The following is a 20,705-nucleotide window of genomic DNA, read 5'->3' as shown; positions in this document are numbered from 1 at the left end:
AAATACCTAGAAACACAGCTGAAAGTTCCAGTTGCTCATTTTTTGTCCTCTGTCTTGTTAAGCCTAAATTTGGAGGGGCAAAAAAGATATGTATACGTATGTATGTATGCGTGTGTGTGTGTGTGTATGCATGTTTTTGTGTGTATGTACATATACATACATACATATATATGTTTCACTTTTTGTCCAAATACTACTTGAAACTACTTTATAGCAAAATCAAAGATTCCTATCAGGAGAATTTAGAATGTTTCTTCTCTCTACAAGTCTACATATGCTGTTGCTACCAAAAGAACATGAAAGATAAAATGAAATAAAATATCACAAGTTCTGATCGCCACCTTTTATTTATTTGAGTATTTTAAAATTATTTTTATTTTTTCTAGTTGTTCTGGAGGGGTATGTATTTTTTTTTTTTCATTACCTGGGAAGAGCTTTGTACTTCTGCTATGAAAGTAAAATCCAAAGTAAATGGAAAGGGTGGGGGTCATGGAGATCATCAGTTCTTTTAAAGCAAATCACTGATTTCTAATTTTTGAGATTTAAATGTTGTTCAAAGTGTTTTTTTTCTGCCTCCCCCCCCCCAATCCTTTTCATAAGGAGTCAAAAGATGAACAATGGAAGAGAGCTATGGATTATCTGAATATTGTCAATGAACTCAATTACATGACTCAGATTGTTATCATGCTTTATGAGGATCCAAACAAGGTATTTAAAATGGGTAAATATTTTCAGAAAGGGGGTAGTTCTCAACTGGGTATTAAGGTGTAAACATATTTATAATTTGCTTTAGGAACTTTCTTCAGAGGAACGTTTTCATGTAGAGCTGCACTTTAGTCCAGGCGCAAAAGGCTGTGAGGAAGATAAAAATTTACCAGCTGGATATGGATACAGACCTGCCTCCCGAGAGGTAATAATTACATCTTTCTTTAAAACAAAAATTGATTTCTAGATGTTGACATACCTAAAATAAATACTAAAAGATTGTTAGGTGAAAATGTGAAATTTTTTTGGTAGAAAAATATCTTAAAAAAAATAAAGGTAATCCCAATGCACTGTTTCATTTTGGACAGGCACTAGGGAACACACAATTTGGGCCTTTTTTGGCTTTGCTCAACTGTATCGCTAGAAATGCAAAGTACTCATTGTAGTAAAAGTAGTGTTAGCAGGTAGTGCCACATTAATGATGTTATGGCAAATGCAAGAAATATCTAAGAAGGTTGAGTGGCTTGGAATGTTTGATAATACAGATAGATGAGGAAGGATTGATATTTTTGAAGTTGTGTGTGTAGGTCTGTGCAGTTACTACCCGTTTTCTAAGAAATAAGTCAAAGTAAAACTTGGTGAGAATTCTGCAGTTGGTTTCTAGGGCCAGAATTCTACCACTACGTCAACAGAAAATTGGAGTAAGACTTTGAGGTTGAGCAGTATGGTTAATTAAGACCTCATTGTCTCATGCAGTGGCTAGTCAGGAGCAAAAACTCATAGACGTATAAAAGTGTAGAGCAACGTATATTTGTATGACTAGTCATTAAGTAATATATGATTAATATTCTGTATTTTCAAAATCAACTTGCTTTTGGTTTTCCCAAAATATTTACTTAATGACCACTTCTATCTATATGGTGCAAAGCGTGTAACTAAATTGAAAAGGATTTACCTATTGCTTGTAGAATGAAGGCTCAAAGAAAACCTCCCATAGAAATGATAGTGATGAGGAGGCACATGCTTCTAAAAGGGATGAAACAGATCGGTCAGTAGTGATGTTCAAGCCAATGGTATCGGACCCAATTCACATACACAGAAAGTCACCTCTTCCAAGATCCAGGAAGATTGGTTCTGTTGAAGTAAGTGTTTCTGTTCCAGAGCATGTCTTTTATAGGAATTAACTTTCTGCTTACTTTTAACAAAAAAAAAAAAAAAAAAGGCAATTCTGCTTTTGATTACACAAAAACAGAATGATACTATACCTCTTAAAATTGCTTTAATTCTACGGGAAATCTTCCATGGCAGTGACCTACCTGAATGAATCTTTTTTTAAATGAGTGATTATTTTGGCATAAAATATTTCCTTCTTCCACTACCCTTTAAAACCATGTTAGAAAAAAACCTATTTGAAAATGAAGACCTTTTCAGTCTAAGCCCATATCTCTTTCAAACTAACACACATTGCTTTTGTATTCATCCTTACAAGACAGCTGCTACTGGGAATAAAGCAAGCCTTGAGGGCAATCATGCTGAGAGGGGATGGAGGATTTGGGGTGGTAGGGAAGGTGCAGGAGGCAAGATGTTTTCACTTGTTTTGCTTTCACATGGAGTGAAAGTGGCTCCAGTGGTCCAGCATTTGAAGGTAAGAGAACAAACTGTCAGTATTTTTTGAAGTGGGTGGGTTTTGCATTTCATGAAGTCTTTAGATAACCCGAACAGTCTAGTCTCCAGTTTTGAAGGCCATGATATCTAGGTATGCTTCACAGATACGGCTTTAATGTCACAGCAGTGGAGGATGCACAGCAGTGTCATGTTACCACTTGTGTGGTTGAGTGGCAAAGCTTCAGCTGGTGCATAGTGGCACTTCTGTGACTTTAATGTTAGAAGTAGACTAACAGCTTCATATTACCTCATTTTCGGTTGCTTAAAACCATCAGAACTTAAGATCTGCACCAAATGCTTTTCCTTTTGTGTTTGTGTTGAAAATGGGCTGTTTGTACAAAATGCGACTATTACGGAAGTAAGATTTACAAGTAACTTGGTTATTAGTAGTGTGGAGAGAAAAAGATGCATGGTTTTCTTTTACAAGTATATCTTTATTACTTCACGTGACTTTCATAAATTAACAGAAGTAATAAATGTGAATGTCTTACATTTTCTATCTACAAGTTTTATCATAAACAAATGCTCACAACATCAGTACTTTGGATTTTTAAAAGCTGCTTTCACTATGATCATGCAAGCTCCCCTCCTCCTTATGAGTTCACACACACACAACTTAAAATATTTTCAACTTTTAACCATTTTCATTCTTGTAAGTTATTTAAAAGCTGCTTTCAAAAGATATTAATGACATTGCTAAATTTTGACTGTGCTGGTAATGCATGTTTGAATAGAACGTGTTGCAGCATTCAGTGTTTATTTCTGGGAAGGAAATAGTCTACTTAAAGAAATCATTCACTATGATTTTTTTTTTTTTTTTTTTTTGAAAAAATAAAATTGGAAGTCTCATCTGGCAAACTGAAATCTGCAAAACCAGTATTTGGAATTTTTATACCAAATGGTATTTTCAGGTGTTTTTAAAAATGTCATTTTATTGCAACTTAAACTGCAACTGCCTTGATTTTTTTTTATTTTTTTTTCCCCTCCTCCCTGCTGTAGGCAATTCTCTTTTCACTTATGTCCGTTAATTAAAGGGACACTGTCAGGTAATGCAACTTTTAATCTGAGTTATAGTCCAGTAATAGTTACAGAAAAAGCATTGTAATTCTGCATTGAGTCATGAAAACAAAAAACCAGTTCTAATAGAAAAATGAGAAAATAAGGCTCATCAGCGTTGAAAATTGAATTCTGTATTACTAAAAATGTTCATTACTAATCATTAAAATAATATATAGTGATGTAGGACACAAGGGAATCTTAGCCTGACACTGTCCCCTTCAAGTCTTATAGTTGTCCAGCATCAGAAAATTAAAAATATTTATATAATCTAACTTGGAAAACCAATGGTGCCACTACCAGATAGTCAGCTGTAAAATCTCCAAGACAATTCTAAAAATCATTAGAAAATTTTAGATAAAATTACAGACTAGAAATGGAAGCAATTAAGTAGTAAATAGGAAAGGTTGTTGTACTTAGAGGGGGAAACTATTAAACAGTATGTCAAAAATAATAGATGTTGTTTCCAACACGTAGGGAAATTTTTAAAGTTTTGGACCAATTATTGACCCCAGTAATTTTGGTCTCATACCATACCATTATTTAACAGTCTACCAGAATTTGGTGAAACTGTTGTAATTAAAGATAATTGATCATGAGCAGAACTGATAACTTTGTAATATTGCTCTTCCCTAGTCACTGTTTAATAGTTTTAAATCAGTATATAAAAGGGTGCAAACAGACTGGGTTTTTTTCTTTTCTGTTCATTTGGCTCTGTTGAATCTAACTTTGCATGCTTTGCTGTTTTTTGCCCCCTTTCTCACTTCCAGGAAGAGAGCCCCCTGAGTGTGTCTAGCCCAGAGTGTATTGGTACCTGGCTGCATTACACCAGTGGTGTGGGTACTGGGCGTCGAAGACGCAGATCAGGGGAACAAATCACTTCTTCCCCTGTCTCCCCTAAATCATTGGCTTTCACATCCAGTATTTTTGGCTCATGGCAACAGGTTTTTAAACTTTACTTCATTCAACATTATTATGCATTCCGAGCAACAACCAACTGTCTTTAAGGACATCTAATCCCTTGTTATGGATTACATTTAAAGCAAATTCTTCCACTTCTTAAAATTACTTCCCGTGAATGTTGGGGGGGGGGGGAAAGAAAGAGTAAGTGTGTGTTTTTTCCACTAAATGCGTTGTATATCTCCCTGAAGAATTGGTTTCTCTATAGGAAATGCAAATGTTAACACAGTAGAAAAGACATAGTCTACTGCCTAATGAAACTCTGCTTTGGCTTAGTTGTCCTTTAAGACTTTGAAAATGGCATTGCTTAATTTGATGGTAGGTAAATTGAAAAACTTTTCTTTTTTATATAATGGCAAACAATACAATTTAAAATAATTTATTTGGAACTTCATATTGCTACTCAAAACTTATTTTGCATATATCATATTTTCAGTGGCCTGGTATTAACTACTGCAGGGAACAAACTCTAGCACTAATAATTCTTGCCTTCTGTATCTGGAGGTATCTAAAACTCCCAACACAGTACATCATCCATTGAATTGTACAATATTTTGAAGATTTATCTAAATGCTTGGGAAGAAGCAGACGTATTTCTGAAGCGTCAATGAACATCTAAAGACTGCTTAATATTTCAAGATATTGTTTATGTATATGGCAATGGATGGTGTTCTGTTAACCCCTTTTCTTTACAAAAATTTTCATAATTTCTTTTTATTGTGGAAAAATTTAAAACTATTTATGTAGGAAAAGTATATTTCGGTAAAGGCTGTGAGCATCTGAAGATTACACTGATTGAGCCCGTGCATGGATCAGTGATTGTATGGTGTCCTCAATAGTTTGTCTGTCTTTCCTTCCCTCCCCTCCTTTTTTCAATACAGGCGCAGTTTAGGAGAGTGCATTTGGTAAAATAAAACAAAATCTGTCTCAAATGTCTGTTCTCATATATGTCTTGATCTGTGTCCTTTTTCATTCTGAATGCTTGCTTTGCACCACTTCATTGCAAGGAACTCATATGTGAAATGGACTCCCTTCAGAAGGGGATATTGCATGATCTTTCATATTTCCTTTACATATTTTTACTAACACTTATCATACAGCTTATTAACACTTGTCTGTCTGAAACAGGCTGCTGTATCAAATTAAATAGACATTTCATGCTGCTGTTCTACTTTTCCTTATTTTTCTGTTCTTTATATCCAGGTTCTATCAGAAAGCAATAGTAATTTACGAACACCGAGAACTATTCTGGAACAAAAGCAGAGTGGTCTAGGTATGTGCATATAATTGACATTTGGTTTCATATTAGTTTTTCCTCTGCCCATTGTTCTGCGCAGTTTTGGATTTTTTTTTTTTAAAGAAGCTTTTATATGAAGAGGACCAGGTTGTGTTTGTAATCAATAATATCTGCTGGTTGTCTGAAACACTACAGCCTTTTGAACTGGACAATTGTTTTTTTCGCAGCAAAAGTTTTACATAAATTATTACTGAAAAGAGCAAATTATTTGAGACTACTGACTCTTTACTGCCCAAAACAGGTACACAGGATTATTTTTAACATAATGTAGATCTTTAAGAATATGTAGTTTATGACTAAGCTGTTGTGTTTTGCAGAATTTTTTGGATTGAAAAAGCCTACTTTGGAAACCATTAAAACACTTTTGAAGATAATTAATGTTTCCTACTGTGGGCAATTGACGGAATTGAAAGCGCGGTACCAATGCAGGAAAAAAGCCAAACAAACTTCAAGTTTCTTGAGTGTATCAGGGCTTTTGCACACAGTTCCTTTACTAAAATCTATTTTTTTTCTTTCAATGTTAGAATTAATTTTGCTATAATTCAATGCGTTGTTTTAAATTCTTTTAATTCAAGTAATGTTTTTCTGTTGTTTCTTTGAAACAGGCGTTCATTTGACCCATATGCAAAACTAGGAAATTTTGCGCTACTGTGAATTAATATTGCATCTTTTTTCTGTAAATGTAAAATGTCTTATGGGAAAAATGTAGTGTAGAAAATGCATAAGCTATATATATATATTAGGCTAGAAGTAGCTTTTCCTTTCCTTGTGAAGATCTATATTTTTGTCTAATCTTTCTGTGATACTTTTTTCCTACTATATTTTTTTCCTTAGTAAAATGCATACATCAGGTGCTCTTGTTTACTGAAGTCATTTTTTAATGTGTGCTTGCTAAAGTTAAACAACTTTTCTTTTGTCAGTGTGACACAATATGGCTTGTGGAAGTTGATATATTTGTGTGTATAGGTCAAGATCCTACTTCTGGTGCTTTTGCCACAGACCAGGCACCAATTTGTTTTGGCTGTGATTGGTCACATGTGCTAGTAATGTTTCCTCTCATTGGGTCATCAAAAGTAATGAAAGGAAATATCTCTGAATAGTTGGTCTTTAAAATATGGTGCTACTTATCTAAAATACAAAAGATAAGTTTCTAGAGAACCATTTCTCCTTTCGAGTGGTAGTGAAGATTAAAGGAAAAAAATTACAGCATTTTTTTCCGTTTTATTCACTGGTGTATGTGAATTTCATATATGGTGGATTATAAAAAAAAAATTTTTCTGTGTATGGCTTTCAGCAATATGTTAAAACTCCTAGTGGCAGGACTGTACGAGTGAAAACAAAAGTGTTCTCAATTGCATGGAAACATACAGAAGTCTTCTCTAGGAAAGAAGTTGAGTGAACTAAACTTGGTAAAACTCTTAGATATTTTCAGCTTCTACCATTGGCAATGAAGGTAGCTGAAATACTAAAAGAGTATTTCTGATCTGGTTAACATTTCATGGAGGTTAAAAGGGAAATGTCTCCATATATAATCTGTGGAAATGCATGAGTACTTCATTGCAGCCTGTCATCTCAAAGGTTGATTTGGATGAAAGCAAAGAGCAGTATTTTCCATTTTTTTTAATTTTTTTTCAGGACCACAAGTTTTAAAGCCCACCACTTTTGCATCATCATCTTGGTTTTGTTTTGTTGTTTTGATTATGTTTACATTGATGCTAACTGGTAACTTTTCTTTACCAAACCTGAAAACAGGATATGAAGTCACTTTGTTAAAGTCAGTCCTCTCTGCACATATAGCAGAGGGTGCTGTGTCATGAGTAGAAGCACAATAAATTATGATAGTTTCAGCCTACAAGTACCACTTTGACATTACAAGCATATTGTGAACCTGTCCAAGGCACTGCCAAAAGCTGCCTTTTGTGTGGTAAGAGCCCTGTGCTTGCATGCTGCATGCATCCCCAATGTGAATGGACGAACACCTGGTTGTTGTATGTATTTTCTCTAACTCCCATCAGGGTCTCACTGTGCGGGCCTGTTTAGCACCTCAGTGCTCGGGGGTTCTTCAAGTGCACCTAACCTACAGGATTATGCTCGTACTCATCGTAAAAAGCTGACTTCTTCTGGCTTCATAGATGGTATGTGCACACTCTCGCACATGCACGCACAAACCCATGTGCCACATTAAACTTCTAAAGATAAATCCTAGGTTACTGATTTTAATGGAATCCTAGAATCCTTTGCCTCAGTATTAATTGTACGAGTTTCTGTTGCTTCTTTATTTCCCATAGCTTGCTTATGTTTAACTTAATAGCATAGTTAATTCTTGTTACCATCTTGGATTGAACATTAGCTCACAGACTTGTAATACATGCCAAGAGATTTCAGCAAGTGCATTTTTTCAATACATTAAAATTATAGTTTTGAAATTCTTTTTCTCATTTTAAGCTTCTGGTTCAATCATTTCTTATTGATCTTGAAATAAATTGCTTAGAGCATATACAGTGAATGAGAGAAATGATAAACTAATAACTTTAAAATACTTACGGTGAAAATTTTAGGATTCCTGACTCTTCTCTGGTGGGGTTTGGCTTACAAAAGAGCAGGAGATTTTCTGTTTTGTATAATCCGGGGTAGAACAGAAATTCTTTCAAAAGATCATAGAATGTAAATACCTTTAACATTGAGGTGAAACAGTATTCATGCTGTTCTCCCCCAAAATTCACTACTCAATGTTCAACTCTAACCTAATATAACCTCGTATGCCAGAATCACCAGCTCATTCTGCTTGTTTTCATACACTTCATTACACATCTTGTAGTTACCAACAGCCCAAACTTTCTTCTTTTAACCTCTATTTAGATTTTAGCCCCTTTTCCTGGTCCCCTCTGCATGCCATTCAGTTCTAACACCTCATCTTTTTTTTTTTTTTTTTTTTTTTTCCTCTTTTCTTTCGTCTTCCTCTCCTTTTTTAAAATGTCTCTCTTTTGGTAGCTGTTACGAATTTCAGGTACCTGTTTTTCTCTTTCTCAGACACCACACGCGGTTCTGCTGTTAAAAGGTTTTCTATCTCATTTGCTCGACACCCAACCAATGGTACGTTTTGCTTTTATTTTAAACAAAAACAAAAACAAAAGGTTCCTTGCTTCATCCCTTTTATTTTTATTTCAAATATGGGGTGTACAGTATCATCCAACCATCTGTTGTTCCTAACTTCAAGCACAACTCAAAATATATTTGTAATCATTAGATATCCTAAATCTCTTCTTTACCATTCATTAGTATAAATATAACATCAAAATTCATTCATCAGAAAAATCTTTGAAAAATTGAAATGCTACTGTTAATCATGATCTCTAGTAAATTATTCTCCCCAATTTCTTATGTGATCCGACTGTATAATACAAGATAAAGAGTTACATCTGATCTTTATTGGGCATATACCTCTTGATAGCTGCTGCTGCTTCTTCTTTGTCTTCCTTCTGTTGAGCTATTTCCTTCCTCATTCCAAAAACAGAGTTGACAAATGGATTTTATGACTACCTTCTTGACGTGACACTAAATTAAAAAAAAAAAAAAAAAGTAAAGCAGAAGCTTTGGTTCCATTCCTACTAAATTGCAACATCTATCAATGAACAAAAAATTTACCTGAGCATACTTCTCCTCTGTTCCTCAGGTGTGCAAATTATTTAAATATTGCACGAAAAAAATCACAGTGAGAGGGTTTCCTCTCATTTGCATTGACCACTTGAACTTCAAGGGTGAGAGTTAACTTGTCTTCAGTCTACCATTAAAAAAAAAAAAAAAAGTCTGGTTTAGCACACAGGAGAGAGGTGTATATCTTTCTCTTCCTCAGCAAAATATTTCGCGCCTAACTTTCTACGTGATTAAATAGGCCCCAAATATATCCTGTTCATGGAAACCAGACTCTGTCTTCAGCATTCACCAGGTCTTAATGTAGCTTTTCCAGATTTCTTTTTAAAGTGCACGACTGCTGGCTAAGTGGAGTGATGATGCTGCCGTTGAAAGTGCAGTGAAAAGCATCAGCATTGTCGTGTTAGATTTGAAATGCACTTGTTTAGGAGTGAGGTTGAAGAAAAGTGAGTGTTTCCTTCGTTTTGTAGTGAAGCAAATTGCTACTTTACTGTATTCATTTGGAATCCATAGCGAGTTGCACTGCGGTGTTTCTTGAAGGAAAACTGGTATAATAAGGCTGAAACAATACTAGTAAGCTTGTATTTGATCTGAAAGGGTGAACTCTAGTGTTCTCTTTCAAATACGAAATATAGGAACCTATTTTTTATCTTTAGAATCTAATCAGATACTATTTCCAGACATTACAAAATCAGAAAGTAAGAACTGCATTTGAATATAATGTCTAATAGTTGGATTACTTTCTGTTCCATTTAGCACTCCTTTGTGACTGCATTCTTTAAATAGATCCATCTAAATTACTTTTAACGAATGCACTGACTGTTCTGATTCATTTAATACAGATGTTTTACCACACATCTTCCACAAGATAATGCATGCTGTATGAGCTCCTATGAAACCTAAACATAGTACAGGTTTCTAGGAGTTCCCTACTAACAGACGTACATACAGGCGTCATTTTGTCTGTCCTCTGGACTCTCATTTTGATTCTCTCTGTCCCTCTCACTCTCTCTTCCTTACTTTTCTGTTTGCACCTTCTAACTCATTTCACAGATTTCCCCTTCCCCCTCATCTTTAGTTCAAGGAACATGGTGAAACAAGTTTCTTCTGACAGTGCTTTACCTTGTTTTCTGGGCCTCTGTGCAGAACACCCACACCTCTTTAGGTGCTGGTCCGATTCCTCTGCGGAATTTCTAGGCTCCCGTGGTAGGTCTCTCCAGCTCTTAAATGTGAGACAGCAGGGCGGCTCTGAAATGCTGCGTTAACCCTTTCGTTGCCTTGCACTTTGAAGGGGACTGTGCCTGAAGAGTAAATGTAGCCGAAACGCAAGGGCTGCTAGCTTGCAGGAAATCGCTTTGCTAAAGGGATACTGTCAGGCTTCTCTGCCTTAGGATATTTGAATATGTTTCTCAAATTCATTAAATACTTATAATTTGTCATAAAAAATTCAAATAAAACACGTTAGGTAGGTTTTCATGGCATCTGTTTAAGCCATATCCCTTCTGATGCAAAAATTTTATAACATTGTTTTGGGGTACGGCTGTCTGATAAAGTTCCCAAAACTAAACACAAGCCTGGAGATAGAGATGGGTTCTTAAAAGGATTTTTTTGTTTCGTTTTGCTAACGGAAGTGGGTCTGTCTTTATAGTTTTCTGTAACATTGCACTGAAACATATATTAGATATTTAAAAAATTAACCTGACATTGTCCCACTGCATTCTTTGCAGAAGCAAGATTAAAAAAAAATAAATCCTTATTCAACTGATGGCAACACTTCTTTCAGGGTAAAGAGAGAAATCTTGTGTATCTTACAGTAATGCAAAGAAAGGGTTTGCGCTTTGCATGCATGCATAGTTATATAGAATATTAACATGTATGCCAAACATTTTTTTTAGTGCTTACACTGAAGCTTAGCTGCTGTCTTTTTAAGAACAAATACAAATGAAGAATGTGTTGGTGTTTCTTTTGCACATGAAAACTGAGGTTTCCCTGAAATGCAATGTTTTATTTGTAGTATAAGTGAAGCTGACACAAGCACACTTCAGTTGATTGTATATCTGGAGTGGCTCTCCTTCCAATTTTAGCAGGACCATGATGGATCCAAATATAAATACAGACATTCTTGGGTTGAAATTTCATGAAGTTATTTTTTTTTCTACGTAAATTTCTAAATGAGGAGCAGATGGGGAACATTGGATATCAGAGGAATACTGATGCTTATTATTTTGTGGGAGGGAATAGTTCACAGTTATATTACTATCTCTAAAAAAAAATGTACCTTGAACTGAAATTCTAAACATTATTTCATTAACTATTGTTTCTTCATTTAAATATCTTAAAAGAAATGTAGCAACTACATATTTACAATATTGAATTGCAAACTTGTAATGTTACAGCTGTATATGAAAATGCTAATGGACACATTTTCCTCTTTGAAATGCAATTGGGTGAAGAGAGCTGTTCATTGAATAATCAAGCTTGCATCAGTTTATAAAAATGCAATTTTATGCCAGGATGTGTTTGAATGCTTTTTGATATGTTAGTAATACAAATATGCATGGTTGGTTTATGGTTAGTACTAATGTAGGTAAGTAGAGTCCAGTAAATTTTTAGATTTTTGGTTTGGTATACTTACCTGTTCTAATATTATACAAAGCATTTAGTGTTTTAAGTACTGATTTTAAATGCATAAAGGTAGGTGTAAATCTGTCTTACAAAGTTAAAACATGTAACCTCAAAATATACAAGTGCAAGTAGTGGTTTTCACAGAATACTCGAGATGATAGAAGGCGACTTCTGCAAACTTTTCTCGTTGGGAGTTCTAGCATTTTTAGCTCTTCTGTCTCAGCTAGCTGTTCACAACATAGCTGTCCTACTTCATTTGCATGAATGAGTTAGCTGTTCAGTGTTCTGCCATGTCTGAGAATGAGTAGGAAAAATACTACTTTTCTTTCTTTCTTTTTTTTTTTTTTTGTGTGTGATTTAATTTTAAAGGAAAGTTATTCTTCATGAACTGACTTGAAAGTAAAGTTTACTGTTCATAGACCAATTCATGTGTACATGAGACTTGTATCCTGTGGTATGCTATGTGGTACTTTGAGTTTAGTATATTTTGGAAATCGGCCCACCTTTTTTCAACTCCGTGTTCTATTAATGTCATGATTTCAAGACTATTATGTCTGCATGTATTGATTTTTAAGTAAGTATTTTGTTTTATGCATTAATGCTTGCCCATGCAATAGTTTAAAATCCTATCTTATGTTTGGAAATCTCTTCTTATTTTTTATTTTTTGCAGGTTTTGAACTGTATTCCATGGTGCCTTCTATTTGCCCTTTGGAAACCCTACACAATTCCCTGTCTTTAAAGCAGGTGGATGAATTTCTTGCCTCTGTTGCTGCTCCATCAAGTGAAAATCTACAGGAGACATGTACTGCTTTTAGTTGTAATTATGCTCATCTTAAATTGTTAGATATTGTCTAGTTCATCTTTCCAGTATTTTATAGCAAATGAATAAACTAAGAATATTGCTTATTTTAAAAGAGAAAAGGGGGGGGACAATATAGATTAACTGTAATTTTAATTTTTGAGGTATCTTCTTCCTATGTGCACATTATCGTAATCCACTGAAGTAATGTCTGACAATGAATTAATTGGTATAATAAACCAAAAATTTTATGAAATACTAATAAGTTTATTTCCTCACATTAAGAACTTCTTGATAATGTCCAGATTAATTCCAGTTGGATTACAGGGAATGCTTTTTACTAACACTGAGCATGCACTTCCAGCTTCGTACTGTACCACTGTACTGGCAGTAACCTCAGCAGAATAGTGTTGCTTTTTATATCTTCTAACGCTGTTATGTCCTGTGTCTTTCAATATTATTTGGTGTTTCACATGCAGAGTGCCTTGCAATTACTTTTTTTTTTAATGGGCTGTGCTGCATGTTTCACGTTTATGTGATCTTGAAAGGAGATGCGAACTGCATTCTGTACACATGCATGTGTGTGGGAAGATCCTTTCCCATTGTGATTCTCCTGCTGTTTCTCTGGAAACTGTTTTCAGTTAGTTCACATTTACTGTTTATTAGGATGGTTGTAATTTGTGTGACAGGTGAGTAGAAAAACAGAGTTGTCTTGAGGAAATGTTTAAAGAATCATGCTTTTGATGAAAACTTGTGTGTGCTAGTACTGATACAAAAGTGATATAAATGCTAGGGGTTTTGCTCCTTTCTGATATTTTAGGATTTTATGCTTTAGATGTGTATCAGCAGCTAATTTGATTGTCTGAGTTTCTTACATCTGAGAATGAAGATAACCTAAGAAAACTTATGTTATTGAAAAACAAATCAGGGAAGCTTATGTTAAAGTTCTTAGGTATTTAAAATGTTCTGTTACACTGCTTAGGATTTGGAAAGATGATGTCTCTTTTAAAAGTAATTAAGAATTTACAGTTCACAACAGGAAAAAATACTTTAAAAAAAAAAAATAAAGTCATACTATTGGGGTGGTTTGGCAAGCAGAACTGTCACAGTTCTGCTTAGGTAGAGCTAATCTGTATATAGATCCCTCTGCTTTCTTACCACATTTGGGAGTTGTCTAGAGAGTGATGTGTCGTATGGCTGTTTCTTAGACCTTTTGGACTACATGTCAGTTCCCATGGCATTGCCATAACCCGTGAGAAGTAGCACTAATTCTGTTGCCAGTGTCTTCTGGAAAGGCAACCATTATTGAAATTTGGCTTAGCTTCACACTGCCAAAGATGCTGTCATGTCACTTTTTGAGGTAAAAAGGAGATTTTTGTCTTTCATGCTTTGAAGTTTTGACACAAGTGTCAAAAATCGGTGGCTGACTTGCAGGGTTTATGGCTAAGACTTCTGTAGTACTAGGCAGATACAAGGGTCTGTGACTACTATTTTTAGCATTTTGCTAATATGATATTTTTAATATTTGTGATGTGTATCTTCCCTCTCCCCCATTTCAGCTTCTCCAATTTATATGAGTCCACTGTCAGGAAGAAAAGTTTCTTTAAATACATACACCCCTGCAAAAATTCAGCCAACACCACTTGAAGTTTTGCCTGAAAGGCTAGCAATAGAGAAACCAACCACATGTAAGTATGTAAGGTAGAATAGCTAACTTAATTACTTCTAGTGATATTTTTTTCTTCAATATTGCATAATTTCTCAGGGCAGCTATTGCATAGCATTCCTTATCTATGTAGGTGAGATCATTTTAGTAGTCATCTAGAACTCATAGCATTGCCCGTGTACTTCTGCTAGTGAAACTTTGTTAGTAGTTGCTTTCTCTTATGTTCTGAAGTGTTTGAAAGAAATGTTGTGGTCTGAAAATTCTTGACTTTTTTGTCTTGTTTTGCTTTTAAGTATGTCAGTATTTCCAGGTATATCTTAATGAGATGAACAGAGGAAACGTATTCACTTAAATGGCAGAATTGCTAATGTGAATAGTAGTAATGGACCAAAAAAATTCCTAACTGAAAATTGCTATTTACAAAATGGGAAAAGGAAGAAAAATTAACCGGGTAATTCAAATACTTGATGCTATGCATGTTGAAATTGATTGCTGAAAGGCAGGATTCCTCACAGAGCTTGTAGATACAGAAATTAAAAAAGAAGAAGAAAAACAGATCAAAAGAAAATGATTCGGGTTTTTTTAATGCTTTGATAACAACATTAGCTGACTGCACACACAAGATGCACCTTCTTTACTGATTAAATGTTGTACACGTAAGCAGAGAGTGTGTGTGTGTGTGATTACAGTTAAAAGCTTCCTTTTTATTTTTTCTTTTTATTTCTTTTTTCATATGAATACTTTGATATGTTGCTGCTCATTGGCATATGGTCCTGGAATTTGCAATAGTACTTGAAAAAGAACTTTAAAAACCCCTAAAGTTAATTTTTGACCTTTTTTTTTGACTTGAAACTGATAACATGACCGTGTTTGATTTTTTCCTTTCCTTTGAGTTATGCTGTTTGTGGATGCCCCCTAGTTTGTTTATATCCCAGACTTTTATTGGTTTCAGCCAAAGGTGGGTCTGATTTTGAAAGTGTATGTTCAGATAAAAATAATTGTGCATTTGCTTTAGTAGTATATCTGGGGAATTTCTATTAGCTTAGTACCAGTGCTAAGTAAATAGGGTGGCTTGTCTGCAACAGTGAAAGTTATAATGACAAACAATGCTTATTTAAACAGAGGATTTTTTTTTTAAAGCTAAGTACTAAGTAGATAGGATAACATGTCTCCAACAGTAAAAATTATAATACCAAACGATGCTTTTTTAAACAGAGAAGAAGCTACTAGATAAAAGATTCTCTTAAAGATACTAATATTTGAAGATGTGTAAGTACATCTTGTAGGAAGTATGCTATAGCATCTATTAGGAAGTTCCTTATTCTCCTTTCTGTGATACTTGGGTCTATACTGTTTTGTTGAAAACGTGACATGATGAGAGGAAGATAATTCCCTCAGCTCTTTATCTCAATGCCAGTCTCCAGGCAGTATCCTCTATGTCATGTAGAGTAAATCTATTTTTGTTTGCACATTTTTTAAAAAAATCAAGCTAGTCAGAGCTTACCATTTATACCATAGAGCTGTGTGACCAGACTTTGGTTAAAGCAGCTGATAACATTATGACTGTCTAATATGTGCAATTTGAACTGGCAGCCAGTCCTGCTGTCTGCTTTTGGACATTTGTGCTGCTTTGAGGGCATCCCGAACAAGGTCAGATGGCATTTCTGGTCTCATTAGAGACAGCCCTGCAGTTCTAAACGAGCTTGTCAAGGCTACTCTGAAGGAACTTTCCTCTCTATTTGGTCATGGAGTTTGAAGGTCAACACTGATCTTTATTACTTTCCTTTTTCTTTCCTTTTTTTAAATTATAATACTTTTGCATAGATTTCCCTATGTTAGAAACTTTTCCTTGGGAAAGGTCAGTAGAATTTTGAGAATATTCTATAGGAAAAGTTGAAAACAGGGCCTATAGTCCCTGTTATATTTCTAAACAGCTATCTCCTTAACAAACAAAGCTGTTTTGCTCTTCAGGACATGCCTTATTTGGTCCTTCTTGCCCATTCCCTTATCTTTCTTTGTGTTCTCACAAGATTTGGTGATTCCCTTAAGTCTTCATCCTTCCTTTTTAATAGGCTTTCTGGAGTTATTTTTTATTTTCTGCTTAGAAGAAATTGTTTGGAGCACTGAAATCCTTGCTGCTTCAGTGAGGGTGCTGTATGTGGCAGCTTTGTTAGGTTAGCTTTTGTTAGGTGATTGAGCTTTTTCTAAGATTTCCCCTGCAAGCCCATGTATAAATGCATGAATCTAAAAGTTGTGCCTGTTTCTACATTCCAGATGTAGGAAGAAATGCTTTTAAGATAATGTAATTTAAACACATTGGCCCATCAGGTTACCAGCTTTAGTTCAATATTTTAGGAATAAGAAATTGTAAAGGTAATGTTCAGTGCCTATCTAAAATAGCTAAAGAGTTTTTGTTGTTATTGGGGTTTTTTAGATACATAGATCTTTCTAAAATGCTGTCCAGCAGTTTACACTTAAAACAATTTTTTTTGTTTTGCAACTCGCAAGATTTTTTTTTCCTACCTCTACCAGCTTTGACTTTTCTGTTCTTAGTTAATTTCTTGCTTTCTAGGGTTTTCAAGTCATCTGGTTTATCTATTAAAATGTGTTCTTTCTGCTGTTAGTCTGACTTTGTAAAATTCAATATTTATCCTACTGACGTGTGTGATTTTGGAGTGGTTTTGCTGTTTAAGTGATGGTATGAGTTTTTAATGGTGGTGGATTGCTAAATGTATAATTTTAATACATCTTTAAGATCTGCTGCTTATTGTAGCGTTGTGTGTGTTTCTGTGCTAGGTAACTTTTGTTGCATTTGCTTTGACTTTTTCTTTTTTGCCTTTTTAGCGTGGATGTTCTTGTGTATAAAACGTCTTTCTTTGCCTTCACAGCTACCAGTGGATCTTCTGGTTGTGTATCTAATGCTAAGTTATCTCTTGAAGAAGCCTCACTAGATGTAGAAATTGGAGATGAAACTCTTTTTGAGAAGAAATGAAGTTGATCAGAGAAATTGGAAGCAGCTTCTTAAACAGTTCTTCAGTGTGCATTTGGTTGTAGAGAAACAAACTAAATGATGATTGAGCTTTCAAAAGCCATTCATGTCCGCATTTCATAGCACACTTAACCCCATATTGACTACAGACAGCTAGTGTGCACTCTACATATCTAGGTCAAAGATCTCTTCTCATTTTTTAAAACATTTAAGGAAACATTTATTTATCAGCTTGATAAACTGCACAAGAACCTTTTTGGTGTCTTCAAATATTTACTGTACACAAAAAAAAAAAAAAAGAAAAGAAAATATCAATCCAGTGGTATGTTATAGTGGCATTCTTGATGCCACTGTAATGAAGCATTATGTGTTGTCATTATAAACTTCTATTTTCAGGAGTTTATAATTTGTCTGTGAGTTTCTTTTGGGGCTGTAAGGTAACACATGTCTTTGCTTGCAGCTTTGTCTTTTCTTTTTTTCTTTTTCGCCTTTCTTTTTTTAATTTAACTACATTTCCAAAGAAATCACTCTGCCTGTTTTTGAAGTAAGCAGGTGTTTTCTGCATTTGAATGATTTTGTATTATATATGCTGCAATAGTTAAGCATAATGGAGTGAGTTAATGTTATTTTCATTTTTGAGTCTACTTTTATTCTATGTTTACATCAGACCTATAACATTCTAATATACAGTCTCTTTTGTTGTTTAGCATTCATGCTTATATGTGGGTAACCTGTATATCATCCAGCAGATAAAATTGTCTTTTATATGTTTTTATCAAAAAAATCTTTTGTTTACTAAAAGGACAGTTTTATTTGCTTTGCCGAATGTTTGTACAAAAAGGTGACATTAAAACACAGGGTTTATAAAAAGAGAAATGGTTACAGCTGGTCTGCTAGTAAATTTATCCTGAAAATTGTAAATATCCCATCTGTGCTTTATTACCAGCCCTTCAGAGCAGAGAGAGAGTGCGGTCCTACCAGAACTCAATGTGTAATGTTACAACATGTAACAGAATACTCAGGCTTCAGGATGGCCCCATTGGGATTTTCATACCTCTCTCCTAATTCAGTGGTTGTCAACAGCTCTCATTAAAAGTCACTAAGATCTTACAAGAGCTGTGAGAAACTTTAGTAAGTCAGTGGTGCTTTGAGTGATTGGTTTATGTGGAGTAATTATCCTGTTTCAGCGGTTCTTGTGATTATCTGTGGCATGACAAATTTTTTAATGTTTATAACTATCCCAAATGTATGCAAAATATTGTCCACTCCTGTAAGTTCAAGCAGCTGATTATTAATTGACTTCATAAGCTACAAGTTAGATAATTCCTTTCACATTGCAGAAGATACAGCTTCAAAGTAGTATTTTTAAGCAAGTAAGACTCTTGCTCTTTTTCAGAGTCGGTGCAACTGTAATTATGTTCACCCTGCCACAGAGTCTGAGTGTTTAAACTGACTATACATGAAATGGCTTGAACAAGTTAATTCTATGGAATACCTGTAAATACCAAAAATATGAAGGGTTTCACAGCTCTGTACTAAAAACATTTCATTTTCTATAGTGTAAATGTGGTGTTGACAGTGTTTGTCCTGCATACAACTGAATGTACATGTTATGTTTACTGTTTTTTTAAAAAAATACTGTTAAAACTTAAGTATGCATATCATTCCAGTCAACCAAAGCTGTGGCATAACTTTTTTTTATGTGCTCCTAAATAAAAACAAAGTCACTGGCAACTTCTGTCCATTTTGCTTTCTCTTTTACAAGTATATTTGAAGTACATTGAGTAGTCTCAGTGGAGAAGAGTAAGCTTTTAATATACAAATAAACCATAATTTCTCTTGGGGGTGGGTGAAAGAGCTTATAAGAAATTCGGGTTTATCATTCTGTATTGTTGAAAACAGTCCTCAACAAAGTAGACTGAACAGTGACTTATTCTGCAGCACTTTTTAAAGGTCTTGATGGTAACACTAAGTATGTAACAACTGTGAGCACTTCTGTTTCCTTTTACTACTCTGGCAATAAGGAAGAGCGTGGGCTGTATCATCAGGCTGAGTGTTCTGAACTTCAGAAGCTATCTTGGTCCAGTTTATGTAGGCAGTTAGACTCCCTCTCCCATTAACCTTTGCACTGTATGCACTGTTCCTACCAGATATGACAATTAAGAGGTGTCAAAGATTAAGTTCAGAGAAAGTCAGTGCTTGAATATGGCTGTAATTACTGAAGTACTACCACCCTGATACGTAATTGAAGTAAACATTTAGTATTTCCTTCAAAAATGAAGCATCTTTACCAGAGATCTCTTGGAGCAAAATCCAAAAATGTTTCTTTAATCATAGACAATTTTTTAAAAGTCTTGTATTATCTGTTTTACGTTTTTAAAATGGAATAAAGACATAAATTTGAGTTTTCTGTATAACCATGCTAATAAGTGAAATTTGTTAAGGGAAAGTGGAGGTGCAGTCATACTTCAGTTTAGTGGGAAAACATATAAAGTAGCATAGGGAAAGGGGAAGAGGGGCCATCTAGAAGTGTGTACAAACTGTCCATACGGGACTGATCAATGGTGTCAAGACCAGTAGAGGTTAAAGGAAAGCAACAGAAGGCTTGGGACACAGCAAAGACTAAGAGCTGCATCAAAGCACTAGAATACACACGTGGCAGAATGCAGGGATTTAGTGCTGTGTTCTCTCATCTAGTAGACAGGGCAGTTTAAGGTTTCACTTGTATTTTGAAATGTCCTATTCCCTGTATAGTTTTTCTTTATAGTTAACAGCAACTGTAGTGTTGATAGGCCTGTAAGTTGATAAAAGTGGCAACGACTGTTCCAAAAAGTCTGTTCTGAAAGAAGTGGTGGAAGAAAAGAAGGCTACTTTTAAATCCAGTTATTTATCTGTTTCTGTTCTTTTTCTTTTTTAATAATGGCTTTAATTTTGCTTGTTTTTATGGAAAGGATGTATTTCAGTGAATATTTTTGAATGCTTATTTCTTGTCTCCCTTTGCTTATCTTGACAAAGTTCTTCAAAACAACCATCTTCTGGTCACAAATACAAAAACTGATGCGATAACAAAGCAGTCATAGGTATTTTACTTTGGAAAACAGATGCCTAGTAAAAAATAAACATTTTAAACTTCTATCTATAAATATATTCTAATTCTAGACCAGAGTGCAGTGTAGTACCTCTCAGCAATTAACTCATCATTTTAAAGATTGCTGCTGTCAAAATGAATACAGCTCCTTTAGGAATGGCAGAAATCCATTATTTGAACTCTAAAATTCCTGGCAAAAGATC

At 34.7% G+C, this 20,705-nt stretch overlaps 1 protein-coding gene and 1 long non-coding RNA gene across 14 annotated transcripts in view; one reads left to right on the top strand and one right to left on the bottom strand.

The window, feature by feature from the left end:
* The window catches only part of PPIP5K2 (diphosphoinositol pentakisphosphate kinase 2), a 51,803-nt gene extending 32,651 nt beyond the window's left edge, over positions 1-19,152 (top strand). For 5 of the 13 annotated variants that reach the window (XM_062600429.1, XM_062600427.1, XM_062600426.1 and 2 more), the window contains 10 exons: positions 601-708; positions 794-910; positions 1,674-1,847; positions 4,197-4,370; positions 5,590-5,659; positions 7,699-7,818; positions 8,714-8,776; positions 12,631-12,777; positions 14,319-14,447; positions 17,314-19,152. In XM_062600429.1, coding sequence (XP_062456413.1) covers positions 601-708; positions 794-910; positions 1,674-1,847; positions 4,197-4,370; positions 5,590-5,659; positions 7,699-7,818; positions 8,714-8,776; positions 12,631-12,777; positions 14,319-14,447; positions 17,314-17,417 — 1,206 coding nt within the window. In that variant the 3' untranslated portion in view covers positions 17,418-19,152. The other 8 variants (XM_062600430.1, XM_062600432.1, XM_062600433.1 and 5 more) reach the window with 8 other exon arrangements.
* On the bottom strand, positions 8,828-10,541 carry LOC134153892 (uncharacterized). Its single transcript, XR_009961270.1, has 3 exons — positions 10,457-10,541; positions 9,329-9,464; positions 8,828-9,238 (listed from the first exon to the last, which is right to left on the bottom strand). It is a non-coding gene; the product is annotated as an uncharacterized LOC134153892 (long non-coding RNA).
* Positions 19,153-20,705: the final 1,553 nt, after the last annotated feature.

This window comes from Rhea pennata, chromosome Z, assembly GCF_028389875.1.
Source record: "Rhea pennata isolate bPtePen1 chromosome Z, bPtePen1.pri, whole genome shotgun sequence".
Lineage (NCBI taxonomy): Eukaryota > Metazoa > Chordata > Aves > Rheiformes > Rheidae > Rhea > Rhea pennata.
This window is presented reverse-complemented; position numbering and strand designations above follow the sequence as displayed.